This window comes from Cajanus cajan, chromosome 9 (genome assembly GCF_000230855.2).
Source record: "Cajanus cajan strain Asha chromosome 9, NIPB_CcT2T_4, whole genome shotgun sequence".
NCBI lineage: Eukaryota > Viridiplantae > Streptophyta > Magnoliopsida > Fabales > Fabaceae > Cajanus > Cajanus cajan.
The window spans coordinates 19482212-19510122 of record NC_138525.1 but is presented as its reverse complement, the minus strand read 5'-3'; the positions used below and the strand labels follow the sequence as shown (position 1 = coordinate 19510122).

Below are 27911 nucleotides of genomic sequence, written 5' to 3'. Positions count from 1 at the left end.
ATTCACGTAATGGAAAAACATTTCTACATAAAAAACTTGCAGCTAATTAGATAACACAATAAAAATAACAGTTTAATCGTTAATGTATAAATTCCCACAATGTAAATTAGAAATCATTTATATTAAGTTATTAGATTTTAAAATTGTGATTTATGTCATCATAAAGTCGATATGTCCGAGTGGTTAAGGAGACAGACTTGAAATCTGTTGGGCTTCGCCCGCGCAGGTTCGAACCCTGCTGTCGACGTTTTTAATTCTTTATTTTTCCGTGTATTACTTCATTATTTTTGGCGTCAATCATCTTCACCTGCGATTCAATTCAACGTCTCGAACTGAAACCCCATTATTTTTGGCGTCAATCATCTTCACCTGCGATTCAATTCAACGTCTCGAACTGAAACCCCAGCGTGGTAGAGCAATGCTCTCTGAAGGATTCGAGGACGAAGAGAAATGGCTCGCGGAAGGGATCGCCGGAATTCAACACAACGCATTCTTCATGCATCGCGCGCTTGTATGTATTCTCTTCGCACCGCACATTCTTCCTTTTCCGTAACCATAACCTAATTTCTCTTATCATTCACGATTTCCTCTCACAGGACGAAAACAATCTCAGAGACGCTCTCAAATACTCCGCGCAGATGCTATCGGAGCTTCGAACTTCCAGGCTCTCACCGCACAAGTACTACGACCTGTGTAAGTAAAACGTTACTCGCTTATTCGCGTTTTGTGTAGTAATAATAGCACTTCGAGCTTCTAGGTTTTCCTTTCAATTATTCACTTGGATTTGGCTTTGTTCCCTTCGTTGTGCCTCAGATATGCGAGCCTTCGACGAGCTTCGGAGGCTGGAGATTTTTTTCAAAGACGAAAGCAGACACGGCGTTTCCATTGTTGATCTCTACGAACTTGTTCAGCACGCCGGAAATATATTGCCTAGACTGTACGTGTTTTTTGTGCTCAAAATTTTTTCAACTTTTTATTTTATTTTATTATATATATATATATATATATATATATATATATATATATATATATATATATATATATATATATATATATATATTGTTTATGACCAAATGCTGATGCTCGTGGTTATTATTTGAACTTGAATGATTGTGCGGCTTCAATTTTTGTGACGTTAATTTACTGCCAGGTATCTCCTTTGCACGGTGGGATCAGTTTACCTGCGATGCAAGGATGCTCCGGCAAGGGATGTTCTTAAAGATCTAGTGGAAATGTGTCGCGCTGTGCAGCATCCAATTCGGGGTCTATTTTTGAGGAGTTACCTTTCTCAAATCAGTAAGGATAAGTTGCCTGATATTGGCTATGAACGTGAAGAGGGGTAAGGCTATTGTTTGGTTGTGAATGGGGATGAATTGATAGTTTTTGAATGTCTTGTCCATGTTTTATTTGAATTTAGAGTAACGGTTTTTTCTTTTGACCGACAAATTCAGAGTAATGTTATATCCTCCTGCTATAATATTATCCTAGTAATCTTCCTAATACTTTATAAAGAAAAAAGTACATGAAAAACATAGATGTATTTAATGTCTTGAAACGGAAAAAAAGTTCAAATACTTTCTTCTTGTAGCGAGTTGGAGGATTAGTAGGAGAACGTTGAAGGAGGATTTAGAATTATTCCTTAATTTACTAGTAGGTAGTAATTAGAAAGTCATTTTTTTTTTCAATTTAATTCCTATGTCTTTGGTTTCAATTTCCAATGTGGAAAATTATATTTTGGTATTATGTTTGGGACTGGGTGAACAAGAATTAAAAGAATGAAGATTGAAAGGTGCCTCTGTTTTCCTGCAGGGAATCTAATGGTGTGATGGATGCAGTTGAATTTGTTCTACAGAATTTTACAGAAATGAATAAGCTTTGGGTTCGGTTGCAGCAGCAACAGGTTGGTTGAACTTATTTAACTCTTTTCTAATCTTATCTTATGAGATGCATAGCACCACAGTACTTGCATGCCATAGCCATAGAGGTAAAAATAAATCATGAAAACATGATTTCTGGCCATGCAGGTGTTATGGTGCTTGTGAATCATGCTTAATCTTTGGCGATCCTGAGCTGAGGTCTTCAATTGGGATTTCTGGTCTGCAGGGACCCAGTCGGATAAGAGAGAAGAGGGAAAAGGAAAGGAACGAGCTTCGTGATCTGGTAACATAAAATACAATGCTATCTCCTGATGAAGCTGTGTGTTGTACATTTTGATAGATAAGTTATGTAATTTCCTTTTATCAATTTATTAGGTAGGGAAGAATCTACACGTTCTGAGTCAAATTGAGGGTGTGGACCTTGGGATGTACAAAGACACCGTCCTTCCAAGTGTCTTAGAGCAGGTCTAATAAAGTACATTTCTCTCCAAAATATAATTTTTCTCTTATTGTAACCCTTGATGTTATAATGTCTCTCACCTATCTAAATTGGCTTGAGCAGGTTGTCAACTGTAAAGATGAGCTTGCCCAATTTTATCTTATGGAGTGCATAATACAGGTTTTTCCAGATGAGTACCATTTGCAGACACTTGAGATACTGTTAGGTGCTTGCCCCCAATTGCAGGTGGGTAACACAATTAGATTAGAAATAGATGACCTTTAATGTGCTTGGGATTTTAAAAATTATATTAGTGGTGACTGGTCAACCTTGTAGAGGCCTAATATACTAGTGATTTTAACTCTTTGTTGTTATTATATCAAATCCCTTTTTAAGGGTTTGTCTTACAAATATCAATGGGAAACACATTATAATTGCTCCTGCCAAGGTTAAATAGCTTGTGAAACTCCATGACTTATGAATAGTTGATCATACATTTATTGGTCACAAATTTAGGCAATTTGGAATGGTGACTAGTAGTGCATAAAAAAATTTCAAAAAAAATTAGACTTTGATAACACCTTGAAATTGAATTAGTGCATAAAAAATTGCACATGATGTGATTAATCACATTTGGACATACTTGGTGTATTTATATAAAGAGATTTTAAGAGTCAATGTGATTTCTAAGACTAACAAAATAAAATACTTTGTTTGGATACTGAACAAGTGAATTTTAAAATCTCTAAGCCTTTGGTTGAGCATAAAACAAGGATTTTGAAATTCTTCCTATTGAAGTGGTATTTCAAAAATACTTCAAGAATTGACTGGACTGTCTTCTTTCTTTCATAGTCCTTTAAGTTTCATCATGGTCACTTCACCTATGTACCTTTTGTCTGAGTCTGCAGCATGTGTTCAAACAGCTCCATAACTAAAGTTGAAATTGATACATCTTTTCCACGAATTTTTTTTTTTCAGAATTTATTTTCATTTTATGCATTGGATCTTCAAATTCCATTGTTACCCAACTCAGTACCTGCTGAAATTATCTCTTTCTCCATCTCTCTATCTACCTTCAATGCATATTGTATTATTTTGTACTTATCTCAACTCATCATCACCATTGATTCTGGCTTCATGCTATTAATTCACGTGATCAATGAATTATCATACATTTGCTATGCCAACCAATCATTTGCAAAATTCCTAGTCCAGCTATGGAAGCTGTAAAACTATTTACTTATAATTATCATCGTTGTTTTTGAAAATTATTATTGTTCACTTTGTTATTAACCAATCATCATTATCACTATCAATGTTGTTGAAAAGTTGTTTGAGATGCTTGAGAGAGATGAACATCATGGACAACAATAATTGATGGGTATGTGAAGAATGATAATATTGGTGCAGGTGTGCAGCTTCTAATCATCATCATGAAGGGAATTCCAATTTCACTTCTAGTTACCCAGACACATATTATCAAATGAAGAAAAATAAATTGATGAAATTTGATTTTCTGAAGATTTATAATTTCCCATCCAAACACACCCTTAATATATTTTTTGTTTCTTACTGTATCTGGATGGTGGTAGGTTTCCTTACCCATGATAAAAATTTCCATCCAAACACAACCTTAGTTTCCTTGCATGTATGAGGATTCTATTATAAGTAAAGAGTGTAGCAACACAAAAGTTTCTCACACATCAACTCTGTTCTATTATATTTATCTCTGATTTTCTTGAAGCTGAAAGCCATTTTTATCCCCTCTTTATGACTTGGTTGTATTTGCAGCCCACAGTAGACATCAAGACAGTGTTATCTCAGTTAATGGACAGGTTGTCAAATTATGCTTCCTCAAGTACTGAAGTAAGTCTAATGCACCTTTTGTCAAAAATTAGGCTTCCATGTGTTGTTGATATCATTTCTGCCTCAGGTATTGCCTGAATTTCTGCAAGTGGAAGCATTTACCAAATTAAGCACAGCAATAGGCAGGGTAAGCCAGATTTCCTTCAGTTTGCAACTTCTAGTCATACTTGTTTTGGGAGAACTACAGAAAAGGAAGTCCTGATAAAGTTATGGACAATGAAGGAACTAAATGTGATGATATCGCCCAAAGGCTGTTTCCCCTTCATGATAAATATTTTAACTTTGATTGTTAAGTACATGTAGACGTAGTGGTACCTTTTGACATTCCTTTAGCATGGATTTCTGTACTAGCCTTTCTTTCCCTTGTTTTAGTTTTTTTGAGTTCATTTGTCTAAAAGTAATTTGGATCAAAGGTTAATCTTCATGGTTGTGCTAGCCTGCTAGGTGTAACTCATAAAGCTGAGGCTATAAAATAAGGCCATCCCGGTTCTCTTTTGGTTCATATTTATAACCCCATCCAAAAATTCCTTTGTAGATCCAGAAACCTGTACTTGATGGTTGATTTTCTATGTAATAGGATTGGTCCTTTTCAACTTTATGAGCAAAACCAAATATCAATTATAGCCATTTATTTGATAGGAAAATAGTACATAACAGAAAGGAATGATATCCCTTTTTTGTCTTCTAAATACTAGTTATACCTTTTTTTTGTATGGACTATGGAGCTGGCATCCAAGACTATATAATCTGCATTTGACTGCAGGTTATAGAAGCACAAGTTGACATGCCTCTAGTGGGAGCAATATCTTTGCATGTTTCTCTACTTACATTTACTCTCCGTGTTCATCCAGATCGGCTTGATTATGTGGACCAAGTACTGGTATGTTGCTTTTCAAACATCACAACCTCTTTCTAAGCTACTTTTTTTATGAGACGTGGTATGGACAGGATTTGGATCTTAGCTAAGATGCATCTTTTCTGCAATTTTTGCAGGGATCATGTGTTAAGAAACTTTCTGGAAAACCAAAGCTCGATGACAATAGAGCAACAAAGCAAGTTGTTGCACTTTTAAGTGCTCCACTTGATAAATACAATGATATTGTGACTGCTCTGACACTGTCCAATTATCCTCGAGTAATGGATCATCTTGATCATGAAACAAATAAAGTCATGGCCATGGTTATTATCCAAAGCATTATGAAGAATAACACTTACATCTCTACTGCTGATAAGGTATATTACTTTGCTTTTGGCTCAACATAACAACTTTATCTCTATGTAACAGTGTTCAATATGGCCTTGCAGGTTGAAGTTTTATTTGAATTAATAAAAGGGCTTATAAAGGACTTGGATGAAACAACTGAGGATGAGGTGTGCTAGAGACTATTGTTAATATCTTGGGATTTTGTTTATAAGGATACAAATGTTTATGTAACCTGTTATTTTTGTATTATTATTTTACATTTCTTTATATGCCAAAGCAATAAATAATCTATTATTGCCTACATAAATATAGTATTTGCTCAAGATCAACCCAGTTTAAATATTTTTCCATCTTATCTGTAGGTTGATGAAGAAGATTTTAATGAGGAACAAAATTCTGTCGCTCGCCTTATCCACATGCTTCATAATGATGACCCAGAGGAAATGTTTAAGGTAACGATAAGTGTGTTCAGAGTCAAATTGAATTTCACTGGTGTTTTACTATTAAGTGCTTCATATAACATGCGACTCATTGACCTTCAGATAATATGTACCGTAAAGAAGCATATTATGAGTGGAGGACCAAGGCGCTTACCTTTTACAGTTCCTTCCCTGATATTTTCTGCACTTAGGGTATCTTTCTTCACTGATGGTGCTATTCTTTCAATTTGTTTTATCTCTGCGATCTTTAACTTGTTTCTTGAGTTCAATTCTATATGATGGTAGTTTGAAAATTATTTGAATTGTTTCTGGTCCATATTCCATAATAAAGCCACCAATGGTTGTACAAGGATCGTATGAACCATGTACAGCAGAGCTTCAAGACTAAGTATATATGTGAAATACGCTCGTGAAGTATTTCTGTATACATTTACAATAATTGTACTGTGACAATATCTTCAACTTTAGATTATAGTTTTCTAGTTCAATAAGATACATGACAGATGGGGCAACAAGGTCTGAAAATAATTACTTAAATTGCATGCCAAACGGATCTGGGGCTTTCTTTATTGAGATTTGAAAATGACTAAATAGGAATGAATAACACTTCCTTTTGGTTTTTTGAATCATATTTTGCTGCAGTTGATCAGGCAATTGCAAGGGCAGGATGGAGATATAGTGGGAGAAGAAGTTCCTACAACACCAAAAAAAATATTTCAACTTTTAAATGAGGTGATTTAAAAATTTATAATCTTAGTGGAGTGGTGGGGAGAATCATTGTCTCTCTTTATAAATACAAGTGTACAACTCAAATATATTTTTTATTTAACTATCATGGAATAATTTATGTCTGGGTTATCTGACTGCCGTTTAGCATGTATTAAGTCATTTATGATATTTATGTAATGCTTTATGCTCCATATATTGCTACTATCACACGATGGACAAATAATAGTCATTTTGTTACAGACCATTGAAGCTCTTGCTTCTGTATCATCTCCTGAACTGGCCCTGAGACTGTCTCTGCAATGTGCTGGGGTATGCTTGACCCTGCAAACTTGAATTATCTAATTGGTTTCACCTTTGTTTCTCCCTTTACTTCCAAATAGCCGAGAACACCCAGATAAGGGGATTTGCAAAAGAAGTTGAGCTTGAAAACTGATTCTCTGCCACCCAAACATGTCACACTGGACTTGGCTATAATTACACAATCATAAATTTTAATATTTTCCTGACATTGAGTCCGTTTGTTTAAATTTTTTTTCCTATAAAAGTGTTTTTAATAAAATAAGCACTTTTTTTTTTGAACTTGATGTGTTTGTCTAAACTTTTTTTTTTGTTTTTAAATGAACAGTTTTCTAGTTTTTTTTTAAGAAGCAACTCTTCTCTACTTTTTAAAGTACTATTTTTTAAAAGCACTTGTTTAGAGATACTTTTTTTAAAGTTTAAACAAACTAACCCATTATTGTACAACTGTTTCAGTGACTATTTTTCTCACTTTTATTATTATCACCAGGCTGCTAATGACTGTGACCTGGAGCCTGTTGCTTATGAATTTTTCACTCAGGCATTCATATTATATGAAGAAGAAATTGCGGTAATTATTAGTGAAAACAATTCATTTTAACATTTTCTTAATATTCGAAATGGCCTTTACTAATCTGTCTCTGTTTATAATGGTTTTAGGACTCTAAAGCCCAGGTAACTGCAATACATTTAATTATCGGGACTCTTCAGAGAATGCACGTCTTTGGCATTGAGAACAGGGATACATTAACACACAAGGCCACAGGGGTATAGTACTGTTGTTTTCCTTTTTTTTTCGTCCTTTTCTTTTTAAGAGTCTATTAGGATGAGGGATGATGAGGGGGGAGAGGGAAGAAAGTTTATCCTATCTTGTTGCTTCTCAACCCAGTTTTTCTGTCGGGATAAAAAATGCACTGAACAATATGATAGGATAAAATTATGACATCTTGTTGGAGCAACAAAAACTGATTATAACAGGATAGGATAATTATCCTGTCTTGTCCGATCATATCTTGACTAACAAACAGGTCTTTAAAGTAGTAAATAAGGATTATATATAAATATTGCAATTATAATAAATCTTTCCCTTCCCCTTCAGTAATCACTCATAAATTGGAGGATTGGGAAGGAAACCTTTCCATGTCATCCATTTCATTTATATTTTATTCCATCTCTGCCTTCCCAAAACTTAACCATCCCAAGTTGGTTAAAAATTCAGTACAAGCTAGCCATGTGATTAGTTTTCTCAAGAATTTCTATCTATTATGCCAAACCTAACATCATATTCTGTCTTTCCATAGTATTCAGCGAAGCTTTTGAAGAAACCTGATCAGTGTCGAGCAGTTTATGCATGCTCTCATCTCTTTTGGGTTGATGATCAAGATGGTATTAAAGATGGAGAAAGGTATGCTGATAAATCTCAACTAGGTTTAATTGGGATGATTTGATCGGTTTCATGCATTTTTTCAATGCTTACCTATGTTTTCTGAAATAATTATCTCCGTTTTACAATATGGAATCAAGCTTCATGAAGTATTTATGCTGCTGCAACGTAATTTATCAAATGTAATTATATGTTTAGAATTGCATGAATTTCTTTTGGTATATAGAACTTTACTGTATCCTGAAGAGAATCTTCGAACTGTCATATTGTCTTTTTTTGTTTCTTTCTCTCGGGGTGGGGGTGTTGACTGTTTGATTACAGGGTATTGCTTTGCCTTAAGCGTGCTTTGAGGATTGCAAATGCTGCTCAACAAATGGCCAATGTAGCTAGGGGTAGCAGTGGTCCAGTAACGCTATTTGTTGAAATACTGAACAAGTTGGTCACCTTTTGCTTTAAAACTGTTTGTTAAACTATCTTCACGACTTTCTTACTTATGGATGAGTGGGTTTCAGGTACATTTACTATTTTGAGAAAGGAAACCCGCAGATCACTAGTTCTACTATCCAGGGGCTTATAGAATTGATCACGACTGAGATGCAGAGTGACTCTGTAACAGCTCTTCCAGCTTCAGATGCTTTTTTTACTGGCACATTGAGGTACATCCAATTCCAGAAACAGAAGGGTGGTATACTAGGTGAAAAATATGACCCTATCAAGGTCTACATCCCTGCCTAGCATATCCAAGACGCCCAAATGTGAAATTGTACGAAAAATTAAGCATGTAGTTGTGAGTGTTCATCTTCATGAAAAACAACAAAGGTTTCAGTGTTCACTACTTGTGCATTATAAAATGATTGCAAAGTGAATAACTCTAAATCCTCTTGCATCTTCCTACAATTTTTTCTTACTAAACGAAGAAATAATAGAATGTATTTTATATTTTCAATATATTAAATGTATTCACTTTTTCATTTAATACTTTATAGAGAATTGGGAGGATTAGTAGGATATAGTAAGAGGATATAGCATTACTTTTTTAAAGCACAATTGGCATGTGCAGTTGAATGTTTAACGAAAACCGCGTAATTGAATGTTCATTACACGTGCTTTAACATGTTTGCAGTGGCTTCAACGTCACTTGAAAGCACGATTGACATTTGCAGTTAAAATCCACATTATAAACTGATGGGGGGAAGATATTCATTTAGAAAGGTGTCAATATTCATCACAAAGATTGAACAGGCTCTTCGTGCCTTCTTTTGTTTCTTTTTTCTTTGGTGGTCGAAGAATCACTATGATGGCCGTATCAAAGACGCCTTCTACATATGATCATAACTAATACATGAAACTCAATGCTAACTACTCGAAACACTCAAAAAGTATAAATGCTAAAAAAGTTATGGCAATCCTGCTTTTAGACAGGAGCATCAATCAGCTTTGTTGATTCGTCTCCCTTCAAGAGTGAGCAAGTATCCACGTGTAGATCAAATAACTTAAAAATCAGTCCCGTACCCAACATTAAAGTATGAGAATTAGGTAATCTTTGGTTCAAATTTTTTTTAAAATTTTTTTTATAGAAGCTCTTTTTTAGGCTTCTATTCATTAAAAAAAAAAAAAAGTTACGTTTTAAAGGAGGTATTAGAAAGTCCAAATAAAGCTGGCTGAAATGCTACCTTATCATTGCAGAAAAGAATTTAATTATGGTTATTAAAATCCTAGTAAGAACATAGAAGTGCTTCACTCGTCATGCACCATCAAACTACACCCTAGATACAATTCTGAACTGTCATGCATCCATCTCTCTGACAGATCAAACTAGAATTTCCACAAACCAAACTGTACTGATGTAAAACCAATTTATTGCTTCCTCTTTTCTCTATGACCAGGAAGAATTTTTTTTCAGTATAGCGTTCAATCAAATTTCTGTATGAAAATGAAAAGACCAATGACTCAGACACCAGTCAAACCATTTCATGTTGAGTTGGTTTATGAATAAAAGAAATTAAGAATCAGATGTCCTGGACTCCTCGGTTTAAAACAAATACGGAGAATTAAATAGTATTTGATAACATAATCAAAGTGAACCTGAAGCAAATAAAATCCTGAGCCTTTAAATAATCGAAGTTCAAGGCTAAATAAGAAGTTAAGTAAGATAATCAGATAGATTGGTTGACATCCCACAAAGTAAAGACAATCTCGTTGAAATAATTGCTACTTTGACAAAACAAATCGACTTCATGCATATCAATCAGGATCCAATAACCAAGTGCAATCCATCAAGGACGGAGAGCAGCAAAAATTTACTTGGTTCCAGTTCCAAGTATAATTTCCGTAACACTAGGGGCATGATGCCCTAGTTCAGGGAACAATGAAATAGTTACATGAAAACTTAAAGCACTAAAATCTTTATCGGTTATGGTAAGTTCAAAAATAGGTAAATGATCACCATCCTAATTAAATTCATTATATTCCAGGTGTACACCTTCGTAGTAATATCTTCATGGATGGCATTGCTTAGATTAAACAAGTATAAAGATTCGTGTTTGAATTTCTCAAGGGTCTTAATCTATTACTAAGATAAGTATCTCACTAAGATAACCTTGCACGTGAGGCATAAAGCAAAGGGTCCATCCATGAACGCTGGAAATAAATTCTTTAGAGAACATCGTGTAAAAGATTTAAAGAAGGGAAGATTTCAAAAGTGTGGAATTTGAAACGGAACTAGTCACAAAGACAGTGCAACCATGGAGATTCATTCTTCAACAGGTATCAAATACATTTCTGATGTTCTTCAGTACCTGAACTTGATTGAAACCTGTTGAGCCTGGGTCAAATGATGCAAGTGGATGCTCAAAATATACATGTTATCATAAACCATACTCAAATCCTGAAACTTCGGATTTCGGCATGACCAAAAATTTCATATTTTTTTAAACTGATCTGATTGATATTAGATAAAATAACCTTTTGTTACGTGAAATAGATGAGATATTTGACTCCTTCCAATAATTCCTTTTATTTTTACATACATGTTTCACTAGATCCTATTAAACGATCCATTTAATATTTTAGATTTATTTTGGTCAAAAGGAACTTGTTGATCAAAGTGTCATGAGTTTTGAATTATTATCAGAGTGGATGGAATGAAGATGAGAAAAGAACAAAGTTTGATGGTCCAAAAGTATGGTAAAATTCAGAAAGAAATTACAAAAGTTGTAACATTCTACAACAAATAGCCAATTACAGGGTTTGAGTTTTCTCATAAGACTCGTGTATATAAACATAAAAAACAATTTTCGTATAAAAAAACATCTTCTAGGCATGCGCTTAAAAGTTAACTAGGCCTTGCCTCAATTCAAGTTGCAAATCACAAGTAGTCTTTGAATTTCTACATTTACTTGGGAAGCTGCAAATGAATAATTCATCAATGGCCTTCTTAGTCACGCATTTCTTGCTGTAGACTAACCAATTGCTTGTAGATGCTTCCAGGTTTCGCCATCAGCCTCTCATGGCTTCCCATTTCAGCAACCATCCCATTTTGCAGCACTGCAATGCTGTCTGCATCACGAACAGTCGATAGCCTGTGAGCTACCAAAATTGTTGTTCTACCTTCCATAAGTTTATCAAGAGCCTCTTGGACCAGCCTCTCTGAGACTGTGTCTAGCGCACTCGTCGCTTCATCCAACAGAAGAATGGATGGATCTTTAAGAATAGCTCTAGCAATTGCCACTCTTTGTTTTTGTCCTCCTGATAACTGCACCCCTCTCTCACCCACCTCAGTTTTGTACCCTTCTGGCATTCTGCTGATGAATTCATGAGCATTTGCTGCTTTGGCTGCCTTCATTACCTCTATTTCTGATGCCTCCTCTTTTCCATACTTGATGTTTTCATAAACTGTGGTAGAGAACAAAGCAGGTTCTTGCTGAACCAATCCTATTCTCAGTCTTAAGGATCTCAGGTTCAGGCTTCTGATATCACATTCATCAATCAGGACCGACCCAGAATTGGGGTCATAGAATCTCATTACCAAAGCAATCACTGTGCTTTTCCCTGAACCACTTTGCCCCACTACTGCCAGACTCTTACCTGCTGAGACCCTGAGGTTTAATTTCTGAAATATGGTGATATCAGGTCTCATAGGGTACTTGAAGGAAACATTTCTAAACTCTATATCTCCTTTGATATCAGTTACCATCTTTGAGTTGGGGTCATCTGGGGTGATGGCTGTTCTCCTTTGGAGAATGCCGAAAACTGATCCCAGTGCTTGTGATCCCTTCACAATGTCTGGGGTAAGAGCCAGTGTTTCTGCTATTGCCAGAGAAGTGATAATTAATACCATGAAGGACTTCATGATGTCTCCAAAATTTGACTCTTTCTTCTTGATTAAAACTGATGCATACCAAAGGCCAAGTGCATAGGAACAGAAAGCCAACAGCTGTGTTATGCCGTAGCCAAAACCTGATATGTGGCCCCGTAGAAGTGCTTGTTTGTTAGGTTTGTTCAATTCAGATGCAAACTGGATTGAGATTCGATCTTCTGCACCAAAAGCAGCAACAGTACGTATGTTGGCAATAGCTTCACGAGCCAAAGAAGTTGCTTTAGAGTAAGTATGGACATAATCTCCTCCAAACCCCTTCAGAAATAGTTGCTGCATAAATAATTTGAACTTAGCTAGTCTGTTGGTTATACACTAAAAAATGATACACGAATCATGCACTAAAACATGCAGCATAAAAGAGAATTGTTAGTGAAGTGGTTTTATGAGATTAACCTCAGTGATAGAAGCTCCTATGAGAAGGGGAAGGCAGGCTACGACCACTGCTGTTAGTTTCCAGCACAATGTGAAGGCAATAACAAAAGCTGTGACAGTGAGAGCTACATTTTGCACAATGGTTGAGAGTCTGTCAGCTAGAGCACTTCTTACTAATGTTGCATCCGCAGCAAGCATGGCTGTTAGTGAGCCAGTGTTGTTCTCATCCATATCAAACCATGCAACTTCATTGTTGAGAATAGCTGCAAATCAAATTAACTGCAATACTTCAGTCATGAAAACATATCAAGAACAGGTCAAAATATGTAGTTAATGGTTTGAGTTTCTCAGGCCACAAAATTTAATGCATGTGATTCTAACAACAATGCTTTGCAGCCAGGGAGTACCTGAAAACATTAATAAACGCACACGGGCAGTGAGGCGCTCTCCCATCAATGTATAAAAGTAGTGCAACAATAGATAAATAGGTATAGTAATGACAGCCACTCCAACAAATATAAAAGCAACCCTATCAACTTCTTGCTTGATTATAGAACCACGAGGAGAATAAAACACAGTCAAAATGTGAGTGATTCCAAGGGCAAAGAGAGGGGCTTCCATTCCAGCCATAACTGCACCTACTGATCCAAGTATTGCATAGGGCCACTCTGGAGCATTCAGTTTCACTAAATCCAGAATTGGAGTGGAAGTAGTAGTGTTTGATGGCAGGTGTTGATCACTTGATTTCTGTTCAAATGTTGTATCCAACTTCAGCTGCTCCTCTAAGGTCATGTAGTTTGAAGGTTCTCTAAAACTAGAACTTCTTGAACTTTCAGAGCGAGATATTGATCTAGAGCCTGTGAGGTTTTGTGATGCCTGCAAACTCACCAGATTCACATACTCGCCATTATGTGACATCAATTCCATATGAGTCCCACTTTCAACCACCTGGCCGTTCTTCAATACAACAATTGTATCTACATCACGTATGGTGGATAGTCTATGAGCAACAACTATTGTTGTTCTGTTTGACATTATTTTTTCCAATGCCCTTTGGACAATGAGCTCTGATTCAGCATCTAGAGCACTTGTGGCCTCATCTAAAAGCAATACTTTTGGGTTTCGGAGCACTGCTCTTGCTATGGCAATTCTTTGCTTTTGGCCCCCTGAAAGTTGGGTGCCACCCTCTCCTACCTGAATTAAAAACAAAGTGTCATTATGTCAACAAAAAAAGACTTAGGGTCTGATTGGATAAGTTTTTCCAAAAACACTTGTAACAGGAAAAAAAAAATTGAGATAAGTTTCTTCATAAGATAAAACTAATTTATATGTAAGTTAAAAAAAAAATTTTTTGGAAAAAGCTAATGGAAGAAAGTTTTTACAAATTAACCAGCGTTTGAGCTAATTGTAGCTTATAAGTTTATTTCATTTTCTTCTTCTTATTTTTCTTTCTTAAAAGTGTTTTTAGAAAAGTTTACCCAAATCAACCCTTAGATGAGGTGATAAACTTCATAACCTTTTTATGTTCAACAAATAATTCATCTCTAGTAGAAGAAAGATATTACGAAGATATTAAAGGTGATTTACACATTCATAGTTTATACCGGTCAAAAAAATTATGATAGCAATTTGACCTGTGTATTGATAGACTCACCTGAGTTTGATAACCATCAGGTAATCCTTGAATGAAAGAATGAGCATTTGCAGCCATGGCAGCTTGTATGACTTTATCCATGTCTGCATCTTCTTTTCCAAATAAAATATTTCCTGCTATTGTTGTGGCAAATAGTGCTGGCTCTTGACTAACCAAGCCCATCTGTTCTCTCAACCATTTCAATTGAAGATTCTTTAGGTCATATCCATCCAACAGGATCTTACCTAGTGAAAATTAATGCATTAACCTCTCCTCCTAAATATTGAACTGTACATTCACAAAAAAATATGGTTGTACTAAGTACTAACTAACTCAATCAAAATATGGGGTATGTTTGGAATAGGTGATTTTGGTCCCTACAATTTCCTCTCTCTCTCTCTCGGTGTATCTATCTTCTATTTGTCCAAAATGGTCCATGGAAATTTCAAATGAACAATAACCTACTCTTAGTCTTAGATGTTAGTATTAATTACCTGAAGTGGGGTCATAGAACCTTTGAATAAGGGAAACAATCGTGCTCTTTCCGGAACCACTTGGACCAACAACTGCTATAGTCTTCCCAGCACTAACTGAGAAGCTCAATTTTTCAAAGATCATATTGGATCTCGAGGGGTAAGAAAAGCAGACCTCACAAAATTCAATTTCCCCAACAACTTGTGGCACAACAGTGCCATCATCCAACCTTTTGGAATTGCTTGAAGCAGATGCAATCATGTTCATTATATTGGCTGCAGCTGCGCGCCCTTTAGCAATGGAACCAAGGTTTGGAGCAGCTTGACCAAGAGCACTTCAAAGGAGCAAAAGTCAAGTTTGAAATCTAGAACAAAATTATTTGAGTTATTATATGATCATAATCATGTCAGTTTTGATGAACTTACAATCCACTAAAGATGACATTGATAATTGTTGTGAACGCTTTGCCTCCATTTGTCTTGTGATGCCTCACAAGTATGCTTGCATACCATAGAAGCAATGCCCAAGCACAAAATAACAACCCATATGTGAAGCCTACTCCAACTCCTTTTGCCAAACCACCCTTCTTGCCCAACTTCAGTGCATTATCAAGAGACTTTGAGTATGAGCCAACTGCTTTCTCTTCTCCTACAAATGAGTAAACAGTACGCACTTGAGAAATCACCTGATCCATCAAAAAATTAGGGGAAAAAACAAAAGATATGTTATGCAAAGCATAGTTAAGACACCAATTATCAAACAGTTGAAATAGCCTCTCAATAAAAAGTAAAAGTCCTATTCTCAAACGAGGAATGTCATTGACAGTTGACACTCTCTTTTAACACCCTCCTTAATCTTTATCATTAACTAAGATATATTGGAAATCACAAATTTTGTCGATTTCACATCACATTTAATCTCTCTTGATTTAGTAGTAAAACTCGTCAAAATTTGTGATTTTCAACTAATAGTAAATTGAGTGTCACTATCATTTCTTGTTCTCAAATAGATTTACCTCTTCTGCAACCTTTCCAGCTTCAGCATAAGCTGCTTCACCCTTTTCTGATAAAGTAGACATGATTATTGTATAAGCTCCCCCAGCTATAGCTATCAATGGAACCACGGCCAAGGTGAGTAGAGTGAGCTGCCACACTGAGGTGAATCCAATGGCAAATCCAACAATGAATTGAGAAAGGTAACGAATGGCATGGCCTGTCTGCATTGAGTTTTCAATAAACAAGATCACTTCATCAACTAAAGAACCATCCCCAAAACTTGCCTCAACAATAAAGCAACACCTTTTTTTGCAATGTCAAATACCTTGTCACCAATTGCATCTTGTACCAGTATTGCATCACTGGAGATGTGGAAAATGATATTAGCATCCCTGGCTTCATTGTCAAAGAAATTAATATCCTTCTTTAGCACTGCCTGCAAATATTTCAAGCGCAAACGTGCCGTTTGTCTCTCCCCTGTTTGCATCCAGAAAGCAACACCTGAAAGTATAGTAATAGTAGTGAATAGTGATCATATACCGAGAATACATAATATTGTAATTGTAAAAGAACATTACTTAGAAAGAAAAAAAAAATGAGATCCAAGTTATAAGATATACCCATCCAAGCCGATATCAGAACAACTCCTCCAAGATAGACCAAATACAAAGCATGCTGCAATGGAGAAGGAAATCAAATTTACTTTATTATATATGCACAAGCTAAAAGTCTAACACAAACACACTAGAGTCTCACGGTTTATAATCATGCATGCAACAAGGAATATAAAACACAACAAAGGTGATACAAATTTTTCCATCTTAATCAGTAGTACTAGTATCTATGTTTTATAACTATATTATTAGTATAAAATATTCATTCACCAGCTTTACTGATGACTATTCCTTTTAGTAGGCTATGTCCCCTCTCTAATTTTTTTTTTTTTTTTTTCATTTCCAAGACTTAAATCTAAATTCTTGTTTAAAGGTAACAAAATCAATATCACTCAGGCCAATAATTTGCCGGTATCAGTGGTGTCAAGTTTGAGTCTGAGAATATGCAATACTGAGAGCAAGATCGCCAGTAATGCTCTTAACCTGCTCGAACAGGATTACTAAAAAAAACACACAATGGTGATAATACACGTACGTAGAAGTGGTGATAGTACCTCAGAAATTCTTGAGGACAATTTGTGAGGGTCATTAGAAAGATGTCCCAAAGAATCAATCATACGACCGAACAAAATGAAGAAAACCGGAAGAGCAGCACCATGGACAAAGGAACCGATACTTCCGAGGAACATTAACACACAGTCAGTTGTATCAGCCGCAGAGAACAACCCAAAAAACGAAACACTCTCCGTTTTAGTTGGTTGGTCCTTTTTAGACGTGACACCTTGTTCTGGGGCTAGTTCCACTTCTGCCATATTTGAGTTTGAAACTTCTTTCCTAGTGAAAATTGAAGAGTGGTAGATAGAAAGACACAGCAAAAAGAAGAAAAGTGTTGGAAGTTATTATATGTTAAGGACTCAACATAGAGTCTGTGAGGTACGGTTGGTGGTGAAGTCTATTCCCGCCAATAAATACAAAGTAGTTCAGGTTAACTATGCCAACGAAGAATTCGGCTCTATAACTATATTATTGGAGAAATATTGATGAGGTGATAAATGGTTAATGAGTAGCAAGTGGAAGCGATTACGTTAGTTATTAAGCCAACGACTTCTTTGTGCCGATTTTGTGGTTCTAAGAGTACCATCTCTGGTCATGTGACCTGTCACACAATGAGCCCATATCCATCTTCCTACACTACACAATCAGCTTAATAATTCACTTTGATTTATTTATTGCTTAGGTGAGGCCAGATGAAAGGGAACAGCCATGCCAACGATTGGGATGTTTTTTTGATGCAAAGTAGTAGGTATAACCCTCCAACAAATAAGAATAATGAGTTTGAGATGTTGATAAATGCTCCCATTATATAAATAGTTTAAAGGCAACATCACTTTTTTTTTGGTAAAACATTTAGTTTTTTAACGTAAAACTCAACAAATTCATGTTTATGATTGCATGAGAATATAAACAAAGTCGGTCTAGTGATAAGTGGGACTTTTTTTGTCATTATATATGAGACATTTTTGTTAATATATGTAACTTTTTTTTACTTTATAAAACTAGTAATAATTTTTTTTTTATGGATAAGCTAAAAATTTAGTCTTACTTAAATTGTTCCTTAGTGTAAAATTACCTTATATTATTAGTAATATAGCTTATTTTCTTTTATATAAAAGGTGAGGTTATTGACTTCTTAATAATTTTTTTTTCAAGAGTACCGGTTGTTGTAAGTAGTAAAATAAATAAAAATTTAAGTATCAAATTTATTAAAATATATGCTATGATTAATTAATTTAATTAAAAGCTAATTAGGAAAAATATGAAATTTAGGTTTAGAAGAACATATGAAAGCAAAAGAGATAATTTTTTTAGGGTTTTAATATAAAAAAAAACACATGTTAAAAGGTAAATCATACATTTATAATAAAAGAAGTCAATTGATTTCACTTATCTTTATCACGCAAATTCTTCTTAATTATTATATAAATTAAGTTATTATTAAGTTAATTCAATAACCAATGCAAATATTTTGACCCTAATTCTTATGGAGAAAAATTTTAAGTTCTTTAATTAAAATTATAATTCCTTAGTGAAGTTAATTAAGCAACCCTTATTCAAATCAGAGGTTTTCAAAGCAACAACTAATAATTTTTATCCTATTTTCAGTAATAAGCATTATTAATGTTATTCTTCATATTGTAATTTTAAAAGGATTTCTCAATTTCAATTAATTCTATAGGATTGTGTAGAAGATGATTAAACCAAAACATGCATTAAAAGAAGAAGAACATTAATTAACTAAATAAAAACTGGATTGAATAAAAATATGAAAAATTACATGAATTTTAAAGTCAACTTATAAACATCATTATTTTTTTGAAAAAAATCTTTAGTCTAACTTTTTTATTAGCATTTGTAAACCTAACTCTGAATTTTTGTAAAAGTACTTACGATTGAAAATTTCATATAAAGTAAAAGCTAATCCAAATTAGGACATAGGTTTTTTAGCATTATTATTATAAGTAAAAAAAAAAAACACTTTATACTTCTACATGTTTATTTTAAAAATAAATTAAAAAAAAAACAAATATATGCAATCTTTACATGGAGAGAGCGAAAAAGTAATTGTCGGGTGTTGCATTCAAAGAGTGGTAGTTATTGATTTAAAAGATATAAGAATTTAAAGATAAAAAAGACATTTCATCATACACTATATTAAATATGAAAACAATAATTATTTTCATGAGTAGTTATTGTAGTTTTAAAATAAAATTGAAAAAGAAAAAGAAAAATATAGAGTAATTACTTATAGAAAAAAAGTAATTTTAAGAAAAAAATAATATGTATAAAAATAAAAACCAAAATAGTTAATATAAAGAACATTTCTTTAATATAATGATATAAGTATAAACATTACACCAACTAACTTACACAATTAAGTGAATATCATATAATTAAAAACTGTTATTAACTTTTATCTTTAATTTATAGTCCACGGGTTAGTTTTTATCGTTGAAAAACTGGATGAAACTTTGTTGCAGTCACCCTAGAGTTTGACTTGAAGAACCCGTTTACTGTATTCACATGTAGTTACGAAGCATTAATTAATCCTTCATAACTAAATCTACCAATGTAAGCGCCTCTTTTCCGGCTTCTACATAATTTAACCTAGCTTGAAATCATAAGCCTACATGAATAAGTTGAAAACACACATAAATGTGATCGTTTATTTGTTTGCTTATTTATTTATTCTTTTTTTTGTTTTGTGTTGGCTATTATGTAAAATACCTCAGACTTGGAAAAGTATTGTCACTTTAGCTTACATGATTTGTCATTATCTTGTAATTTGGATCATTCCATTACAATAAAATTAATACCTAACCCTCATTATTTAGGCTATAAACATGATAATAATTGGTATGATATCTCAGATGATGTTTACACATATGTGATGCACTTGTTTAGCATTGCCTTGGTGGATAGTTAACTTTTGAAGATTTTAAAAGAAAACTTCTTAATTTTTATATATATAAATATTGCATAAAATTCATATTACTTTTGTATAATCTAATTATGATTTTTAAATAATTTAATGGAAATAAAAGTAACACGTTATTTTTAATAATTATATAAAAACATTATATTAATCAAATTTTATTACGTAGATTTATTTTGATTATATATAATAAACTAATGGGTCAAGAACTTGATAACTTGTTAAAAAAATATTTAATCTCAAATATTTCTAATTATTTAAGATTTTGATGGATTCTAAAGGACATCACATGTGCCTATAAACACATTACACACATTAAGTATCAACATCTTAGAAGGATAAAAGTCATTTAAGATGTGTCCATGGTCATCACTACTAGAACTTCTTTTATTACATGCGACTTTTCTTGCAAACTTTTCATAAAAATCCGCAAGAAACGTTGTACCTGCAAATTTTTCTGCGAAATTTTATCTGTAGGTAATACCTTCATGGATAATATATTTTTGCAAATTTTAAAATTCGCAGGAAATTTTCCTGCAAAAAAATTGCAGAAAAGTTTCCGGCAAAAAAAATTTCGCAAGAAAGTTTCCTGCGAATTGTTTTCCAAGAAATTCTGCAAAAATATTTTTTACGAAAAAAATTAAAAAAATTACTATAAATTCTATCAATAATTTTTCAACTTTCAAATGCTCACAATGAGATCATTCGAAGCATTTGTTTCCATGCCTCCAACATGTGATACATAATCTTTTAAATTCTAAGATTGTAGATTATAAACCTAACACTCAACCATACAAATTAACTTGTAAGGTAAGTGTTGCCCCAACTTATATACTCTTTAATTGTTTTATTTTCAATCGATGTGGGACTTGAAATTTTTTTAAAATATTAAACTTATAAATTTAATTTTTTTTATTTTTCCTGCGGATTAAAATTTGCAGGAAAATCCGCAGGAAAAATTACCTGCAAAATTTTTCTACCATTTAGTAAACATTACTTGCGAATTTATTTTTGTATGAAAATCTGCAAGAAACAAAATAAAATTCTTACAATATTTTCTGCAAATTTTTACCATGGAAAAAAATTTCCATGATTATTAAAATTGTAGCAAAATTTGTAAGAAATATCTGTAAATTATTTTTTGCAAATAAATTCGTAAAAAATTTCTGCAAATATTTTTTTGCAGGAAAATTCGCAAAAAATGTCTGTAAATATTTTTTTTCAAGAAAATTTACAAAAAAAATTTGCAAATATTTTTTTTAGGAAAATTCGCAAGAAAATAATATTTTTCTAGTAGTGCATCTTATAGTCATATTGTAGTTAAGATGTACATCTTATTTATAAATATGTATATAAGAGTAAATGTGGACACCAAACACGTTCATAAAGGTGTGATTTAGTTCAATTTATAAAACTATTTATAATGATGTGTACGTTAGTATAGATTTGCTACCTAAACATTTTTCTTAAGTGGTGTTTAGTGAAACAAATATTTTATTTTCGATTAAATCATTTTATTGAATTTTTAGGAATTGAATAAGATTATTGAATTTTTTTATAAAATATATTTAATTATTATTTAAATTTCTTATAAATAATATATTTACACTTGATTGTTATGGAAGAGTTTGATAGCTTTCCAGACAAATGTTAGGGGGAAATTTCGCTCCACTAAAAAATAGAGCTTTTGTTAAATGAGATTGTTTTTCCTTTTTATTCTCTTAACTAGTGTAAATTAGGGATGATAATGGATAGTGTTTGGATAGGGTCCTATAATATCTGTCTTCATACTCACGTTTAAAAATAATACTCGTATCTAGTCCTATACATGCACGTATAATAATTTTAATCCCTATTTTTGTACTCACTGGGTACTTATATACCCATACTCGTACCTGCATTTTACTTATGTATAAAATAAATAAATCAATAAAGAGATAACATTTTATACAAGTAAGTATAATATTAATTTGTCAGGTCTTTAGCATTACAAAAAATCTAAAATAACAATCTTATAAATAAAGATTACAAAATATTTGATTATTGTAAATAAACTTAAAAAAATTAATATAATAAAAGTTGTAATTAAACTTCCAACATCATGATGTTAACAATATTTTCAAGATCGGTGAAAAAATATATAAAAATTAGTTAGATTAAAATTATAGATCATTAAATTATATACTATAAATTTCAAAAAAATAAATCTGTAGACATTTGACCTCATTAATGGAATCAACTTTTCCATATTTTTGTAAATGCTTGTCTTTCAAGTTTATAAATTGTTTTAGTCCAGTAATATCAATAAAAACTACATAATAATAAAATGAATGATTAGATAATTTAAATTAATTAAAACAAATAATAAAAAATAAAATAACTTTTATTAAATAAATAAAGTTTAATTATTTATTACTTTCTTGTCTGTAATTCAACCAATTTTGCCCACGCATAAGTGCCTCTAAAGTAAATGTATAGAATCTAGAATGATGAAGATTCAAAAATCTATCTCATATGTTAAATGCAGATTCTGAAGCTAAGGTTAAAATTGGGATTGCCAACATCCTTAACAATTTTTTGAAAAATTGGATACTTGATCTTATTTGTTTTTCATCATCCAAGAATGTTAAAAGTAACACTCATAAACAAAACTTCTTCTTCCAAGTAAAACTTTATTTCAAGCTTTGTGTTTAATTGTATCATACGCAAATAGGTCATAATCACTAAGAAAAATTCAAAAATTTAGATTATCCAAGTTTGACTCATTGACATTTACTTGTGAAGTTGAAAACTTCACTATTCTCTTAGCTTTAGTTTGATACTTTTCAAACAATGAGTAATATAATTTTTTGATATTATTAATTTCAATTAAAGATGAGCTTAAAAAAAATACTCTAACAACTTCAACTTGTATCTTAGATCTAAAATAATAACAATATTATTATATTAATTAATATATATTTATATAAATAAATAAATAAATAATTAATTATTAAATAATTATATATATATATATATATATATAATTGTGGGGCGGGTTGGGTATCATAATACCCATACTCCCACCTGTACCCACTAAATTTCACACACACACAATAAATAATAAATATATACATAAATTAAAATAATTATATATTTTTTTTATTTCATATAATTACGATATGTGTATTATATAAAATTATTCTTTAAAATACACACACATAATGGTTTTTAATTAATTTTATTATAAATATATATTAGTATATATATATATATATATATGTATATATATAAATATGTAAAAAAATTAAATAAAAAATATACACATAAATTCAAATAATTTTATATTTTTATGTCTTATATAATTACGATATATGTCTTATATAAAATTATTCTATAAAATATTTTATATAATTAAAATTTATAATTAATTATATATAAATATATATTATTTTTAAATATATAAATTTTATTTAAATTTTTTTTAAATAGATAAATTTAAACATATAATTTATGTTTTAGATTCATGATAAATACATTATATTGTAGTAAAATATTATTTTTATTATTGATAATTTATTTTTAAAAATTAAAATTTATTTCATAAATAATTATGATAAATAAAAATCAAATTAGATAAGAATCTAAAAATATTTCTAAAAACTATCTCGCCAAAGAAAAATTCTTAAAAATACTTTTATGCGAAATATATGTTTGTGTTTAGGAATGACAACGGGTAGGTATGTGTAGGATCTTATAGTACCCATTCTCATACTCGTGTTTAAAAATAATACCCATACCCAACCTCATACTAGTGCAGGTATCAATTTTAATTCGCACCTTTGTACACATTGGGTATTTATGTACTCATATACCCATACACATGACCCACATTTTATTTATGTATAAAGTATACAAATAAATCAATAAAGTGATAACATTTCACACAAACAAACATAATATTAGTTTTTTAGCTCTTGAACATTACAAAAATATGACATAACAATTGTAACATCCCAAATTTTATACAATAGTTAATTATTATTTTTATATTTATGGAAATTATTTTCTTATAGTTATTAATCAATAAAAAGAGTTTTTTTATAGAACATTTTAGAGATTTTTAATAATTGATTATTATTTATTTTTAATATTTATGGAGATTATTAAAGGGGTTTTATAATTAAATAATAAATATTAATTTTGGTGTTTTGAAGGCACAGAACGGGCCGTTCCCAAAAATGAAACGGGCTGTTCCAAGTTATTAAAAATGCCTAAAGACCTTAGTTAGAAATGGACCGTTCTAATTATGGTCGTTGTGAGTAAAATTTAACCCCAGACAAGGTGTTCTGATTTTAAAACAGGTCGTTCCAGTCTTGAGAACGGACCGTTCCAGTTGTAAATGTTACACATAATGAATGGCTCCAGAACGGGCCGTTCTGGCCACTCCAGACTTCTATAAATAGGAGGGAGGGGTTGTAAAAAAAAATAACAAAGTGAGGTGAAAACTTAGAGAGAGAAAGAGAAAGAGAGAGAAAAAAAGAAAGAGAAAGAAAGAGGGAAAGAGAGAAAAAGTGAGTAGGAAGAGGATCTTGAAGTTTTTCGTAGATAAGTCAATGTTCTAAGGTAGAAGGAGGAGAACGTTATCTCTTTTAAAATTTTAATACTATTTTGTTTATTTATTTATGTTATTTTTTATTTGTATCTGTTTAGTGAGGTGTCCCTAACCTCATTTATTTGTTTAACTTATGATATTTATTTTTATTCATAATAATTAATAAGGTGTTCATATTTTATGCGTTTAATTATTTCATAATGATTATCATTTTTAATTTATGTGATTGGTATTCTTAATATATTCCTTTTACGTAAATATTATTTTATGATTAACTATAATATAGTTTTATTAAAGTCTCTTTAACTTGTCTTGTTATTTCTTTATGTATTTATGAAGATAAATATTATTCTATGGCCATAGAAGATAAAGTTTGAATTAATTGTAGCCGGAGGTTTGATCTTGGGGATTTAAATGAGTAAGGACTTATGGTGAAATATCCTGAGTAAGAAATTAAGGTGAAATATCCTTTTGTTGGTTGATATTATGATAATGCTCATTTATCCTGACTAGTCACTACAATTATATTTCAAATTTTATTGTAACATAAAAGTTTAATATATAATATATGAGGGGGTTATAATAATTCCGGTGTAACTTTTACTAAGTGTTACACCGCTTAATAACTTTATATTAAATGCGAATTTTGTAAATCTAACCGTTAAATTGAAAGTTCATATCTCTTAGATCATATATACCAAATTTTATATTAATTCAAGATGATTTGATACTTCATTTTTATAAAACAAAATTGACGTAATATATTCATTTCAAAATATACTAAAATATGAACACTTTGATCACCTTCAAATTGTTGTTCAATTTTAATAAAATTTGATATACACCTATAATAAAGTGATATGAACTTTCAATCTAACGGTTAAATTTACAAAATTCACATTTAATATAAAGTTATTGAATGGTGTAACACTTAGTAAAAGTTACACTTAGTAAAACCCTAAACCCTAAACCTTAACTGTGGTAATGATGTTACCCTCGGCATCAGTTTTGACGGCAGTGAGAATTTCATGTTTTTCTTCTTCAGAAACATAGTTATCCCACCATCCTTTGAGTTGTCCAGAAAAACCAGACGTCAGGATTTCAACAATAGCATCATCAGTACTATCAAGAGCAGTTTGATATGCTGTAGAAACCATTGTCATATGTTGGAGAGTACTGAGGATATTATACTCGGTTAAACCATCTATATTCCATTCATAGATGTTTGTGGCACTGAATGATCGAAAACATATATATATATATATATATATATATATATATATATATATATATATATATATATATATATATATATATTGAAAGTTCATATCTCTTAGATCAGATATATATCAAATTTTGTTAAATTTGAACAACAACTTGAAGGTAATCAAAGTGTTTATATTTTAGTGTATTTTGAAATGAATATATTACGTCAATTTTGTTTTATGAGAATGAAGTATCAAATCATCTTGGATTAATATAAAATTTTGTATATATGATCTAAGATATATGAATTTTCAATATAACGGTTGGATTTTCAAAATTCAAAATTAATATAAAGTTATTGAGTAGTGTAACACTTAGTAAAAGTTACACCGGTGTCGTTTGAACCCTCCTCATATATATATATATATATATATATATATATATATGTTTAATATTGATTATAAATAATTCTGTACATTCTTTTGAATTATTGTATTTATTGGATATTATTCTCACTCCTCACTTTTCTTTGTTTTTTTAAAATTAAATATATTACAAAATAGATGGATTTACCTACGATTCCAGGACATTTTACAGTTGCTATTACTGCTGTCTTCCTTGGATGAAATTGGGATGTGGATGTTGTTTCCAACTCTGTTACGTTTTGAAGACATATGATTACATTCATATATTTTTCTTTCTCCCAACCATACTAGTCAAATTGTAAATTTATTTCCACTATTAATGTAATTATTGTAATAGAGGTGGAAGAAATGAAAAATGTATAAAATAGTACATATTTGTAAATATTTTTAAAATGATATGTCATGTAATAAGTTCACAAAATTTTCTTTGTCCTTATGAAAAATATTATTAATGATATAATTGTGATAATATCATATAAGAAAAACATATTTATTATTATATAAATTGGGCATTACAACAATTCTTATAAATATTTATTACAAAACATTCAATTCTTGTAAATAATCTTTTAAACAAATTGAACATAATAAAAATTGTAATTAAACTTCCAACATCATGATCATATGTTAACAATATTCTTTAAGACCTGAGAAAAAAATTGTACAAAAATCAATTAGATTAAATTCTATACTATAAATCTCAAAAAACAAATATGTAGACTTTTAACCTCATCATCGAAATCAACTTCTCCATATTTTTACAAATATTTGTCTTCCAAGTCTATATATTATTTTGGTCCAATAATATTAGTAGAAACTACATGACAAGAAAATGAATGATTAGATAATTTAAATTAATAATTAAAATCAACAATAAAAAATAAAAACAACTTTTATTAAATAAACAAAATTTTAATTATTTATTATCTTGTTACTTTTCTTTCAACCAACTTTATGCATACATAAGTGTCTCCTAAGTAAATTCATAGAGCCTAAAATGATGAGAACTCAAAAATTCACCTCTTGCACTAAATGCAAATTTTGAAGTTATGATTGATATTGAGATTACCAAATCATCCTTAGCATTTTATTTTTTTTACAAAATTGGATACTTGATTTATCTATTTTCTATCATCCAAGAATGTTAAAAGTAACACTCATAACAAAACTTTTTCTTTTAAGTAGAACTCTATTTTAGACTTTATTTATGTTTCAATTGTATCATTCACAAATGATGAGTCATAATCACTAAGAGAATTGCTAATATTTAAATTATTCAAGTTTGACTCATTATTAAAGTTGCACTTCCACTATTCCCTTAGCTTTAGTTTGATATCCTTTCAAATAATGAGCAGCATAATTTCTTAATATTATTAATTTCAATTGAAGATAAGCTACCGTGAAACTTAGAGAAAAAGTGTTTTAATGACTTCAACTTGTATCTTAGATTTAAAATAATATTAATATTACTATATTAATTAATATATATAT

At 31.3% G+C, this 27911-nt stretch overlaps 2 protein-coding genes and 1 non-coding gene across 5 annotated transcripts; 2 read left to right on the top strand and 1 right to left on the bottom strand.

The window, feature by feature from the left end:
- Positions 1–165: 165 nt before the first annotated feature.
- Positions 166–247, top strand: TRNAS-UGA (transfer RNA serine (anticodon UGA)). The gene has a single exon. It is a non-coding gene; the product is annotated as a tRNA-Ser (tRNA).
- Positions 219–9212, top strand: LOC109792651 (vacuolar protein sorting-associated protein 35B). Of its 2 annotated transcripts, XM_020352075.3 has the most exons (22): positions 219–511; positions 597–693; positions 814–937; positions 1151–1339; positions 1810–1900; positions 2104–2160; positions 2253–2342; positions 2440–2562; positions 4108–4182; positions 4250–4309; positions 4946–5062; positions 5176–5415; positions 5488–5553; positions 5749–5838; positions 5929–6018; positions 6469–6558; positions 6796–6864; positions 7343–7423; positions 7513–7620; positions 8154–8257; positions 8558–8671; positions 8749–9212. In XM_020352075.3, the coding sequence occupies exons 1-22, from the start codon at positions 419–421 to the stop codon at positions 8969–8971; spliced, it is 2391 nt and encodes a 796-aa protein (XP_020207664.1). In that variant the 5' UTR covers positions 219–418; the 3' UTR covers positions 8972–9212. The 2 variants fall into 2 exon arrangements, with proteins under 2 accessions (XP_020207664.1, XP_020207665.1); XM_020352076.3 differs by lacking the exon at positions 6796–6864 and having other exon boundaries at positions 220–511.
- Positions 9213–11418: 2206 nt separating this feature from the next.
- On the bottom strand, positions 11419–17648 carry LOC109792652 (ABC transporter B family member 13). Of its 2 annotated transcripts, XM_020352077.3 has the most exons (10): positions 17257–17648; positions 16709–16763; positions 16414–16589; positions 16109–16309; positions 15519–15778; positions 15114–15427; positions 14641–14864; positions 13394–14180; positions 13008–13249; positions 11419–12884 (listed from the first exon to the last, which is right to left on the bottom strand). In XM_020352077.3, the coding sequence occupies exons 1-10, from the start codon at positions 17512–17514 to the stop codon at positions 11673–11675; spliced, it is 3729 nt and encodes a 1242-aa protein (XP_020207666.1). In that variant the 5' UTR covers positions 17515–17648; the 3' UTR covers positions 11419–11672. The 2 variants fall into 2 exon arrangements, with proteins under 2 accessions (XP_020207666.1, XP_082920107.1); XM_083063981.1 differs by lacking the exons at positions 16709–16763; positions 17257–17648 and having other exon boundaries at positions 16109–16305; positions 16414–16553.
- Between the last annotated feature and the right edge of the window lie 10263 nt (positions 17649–27911).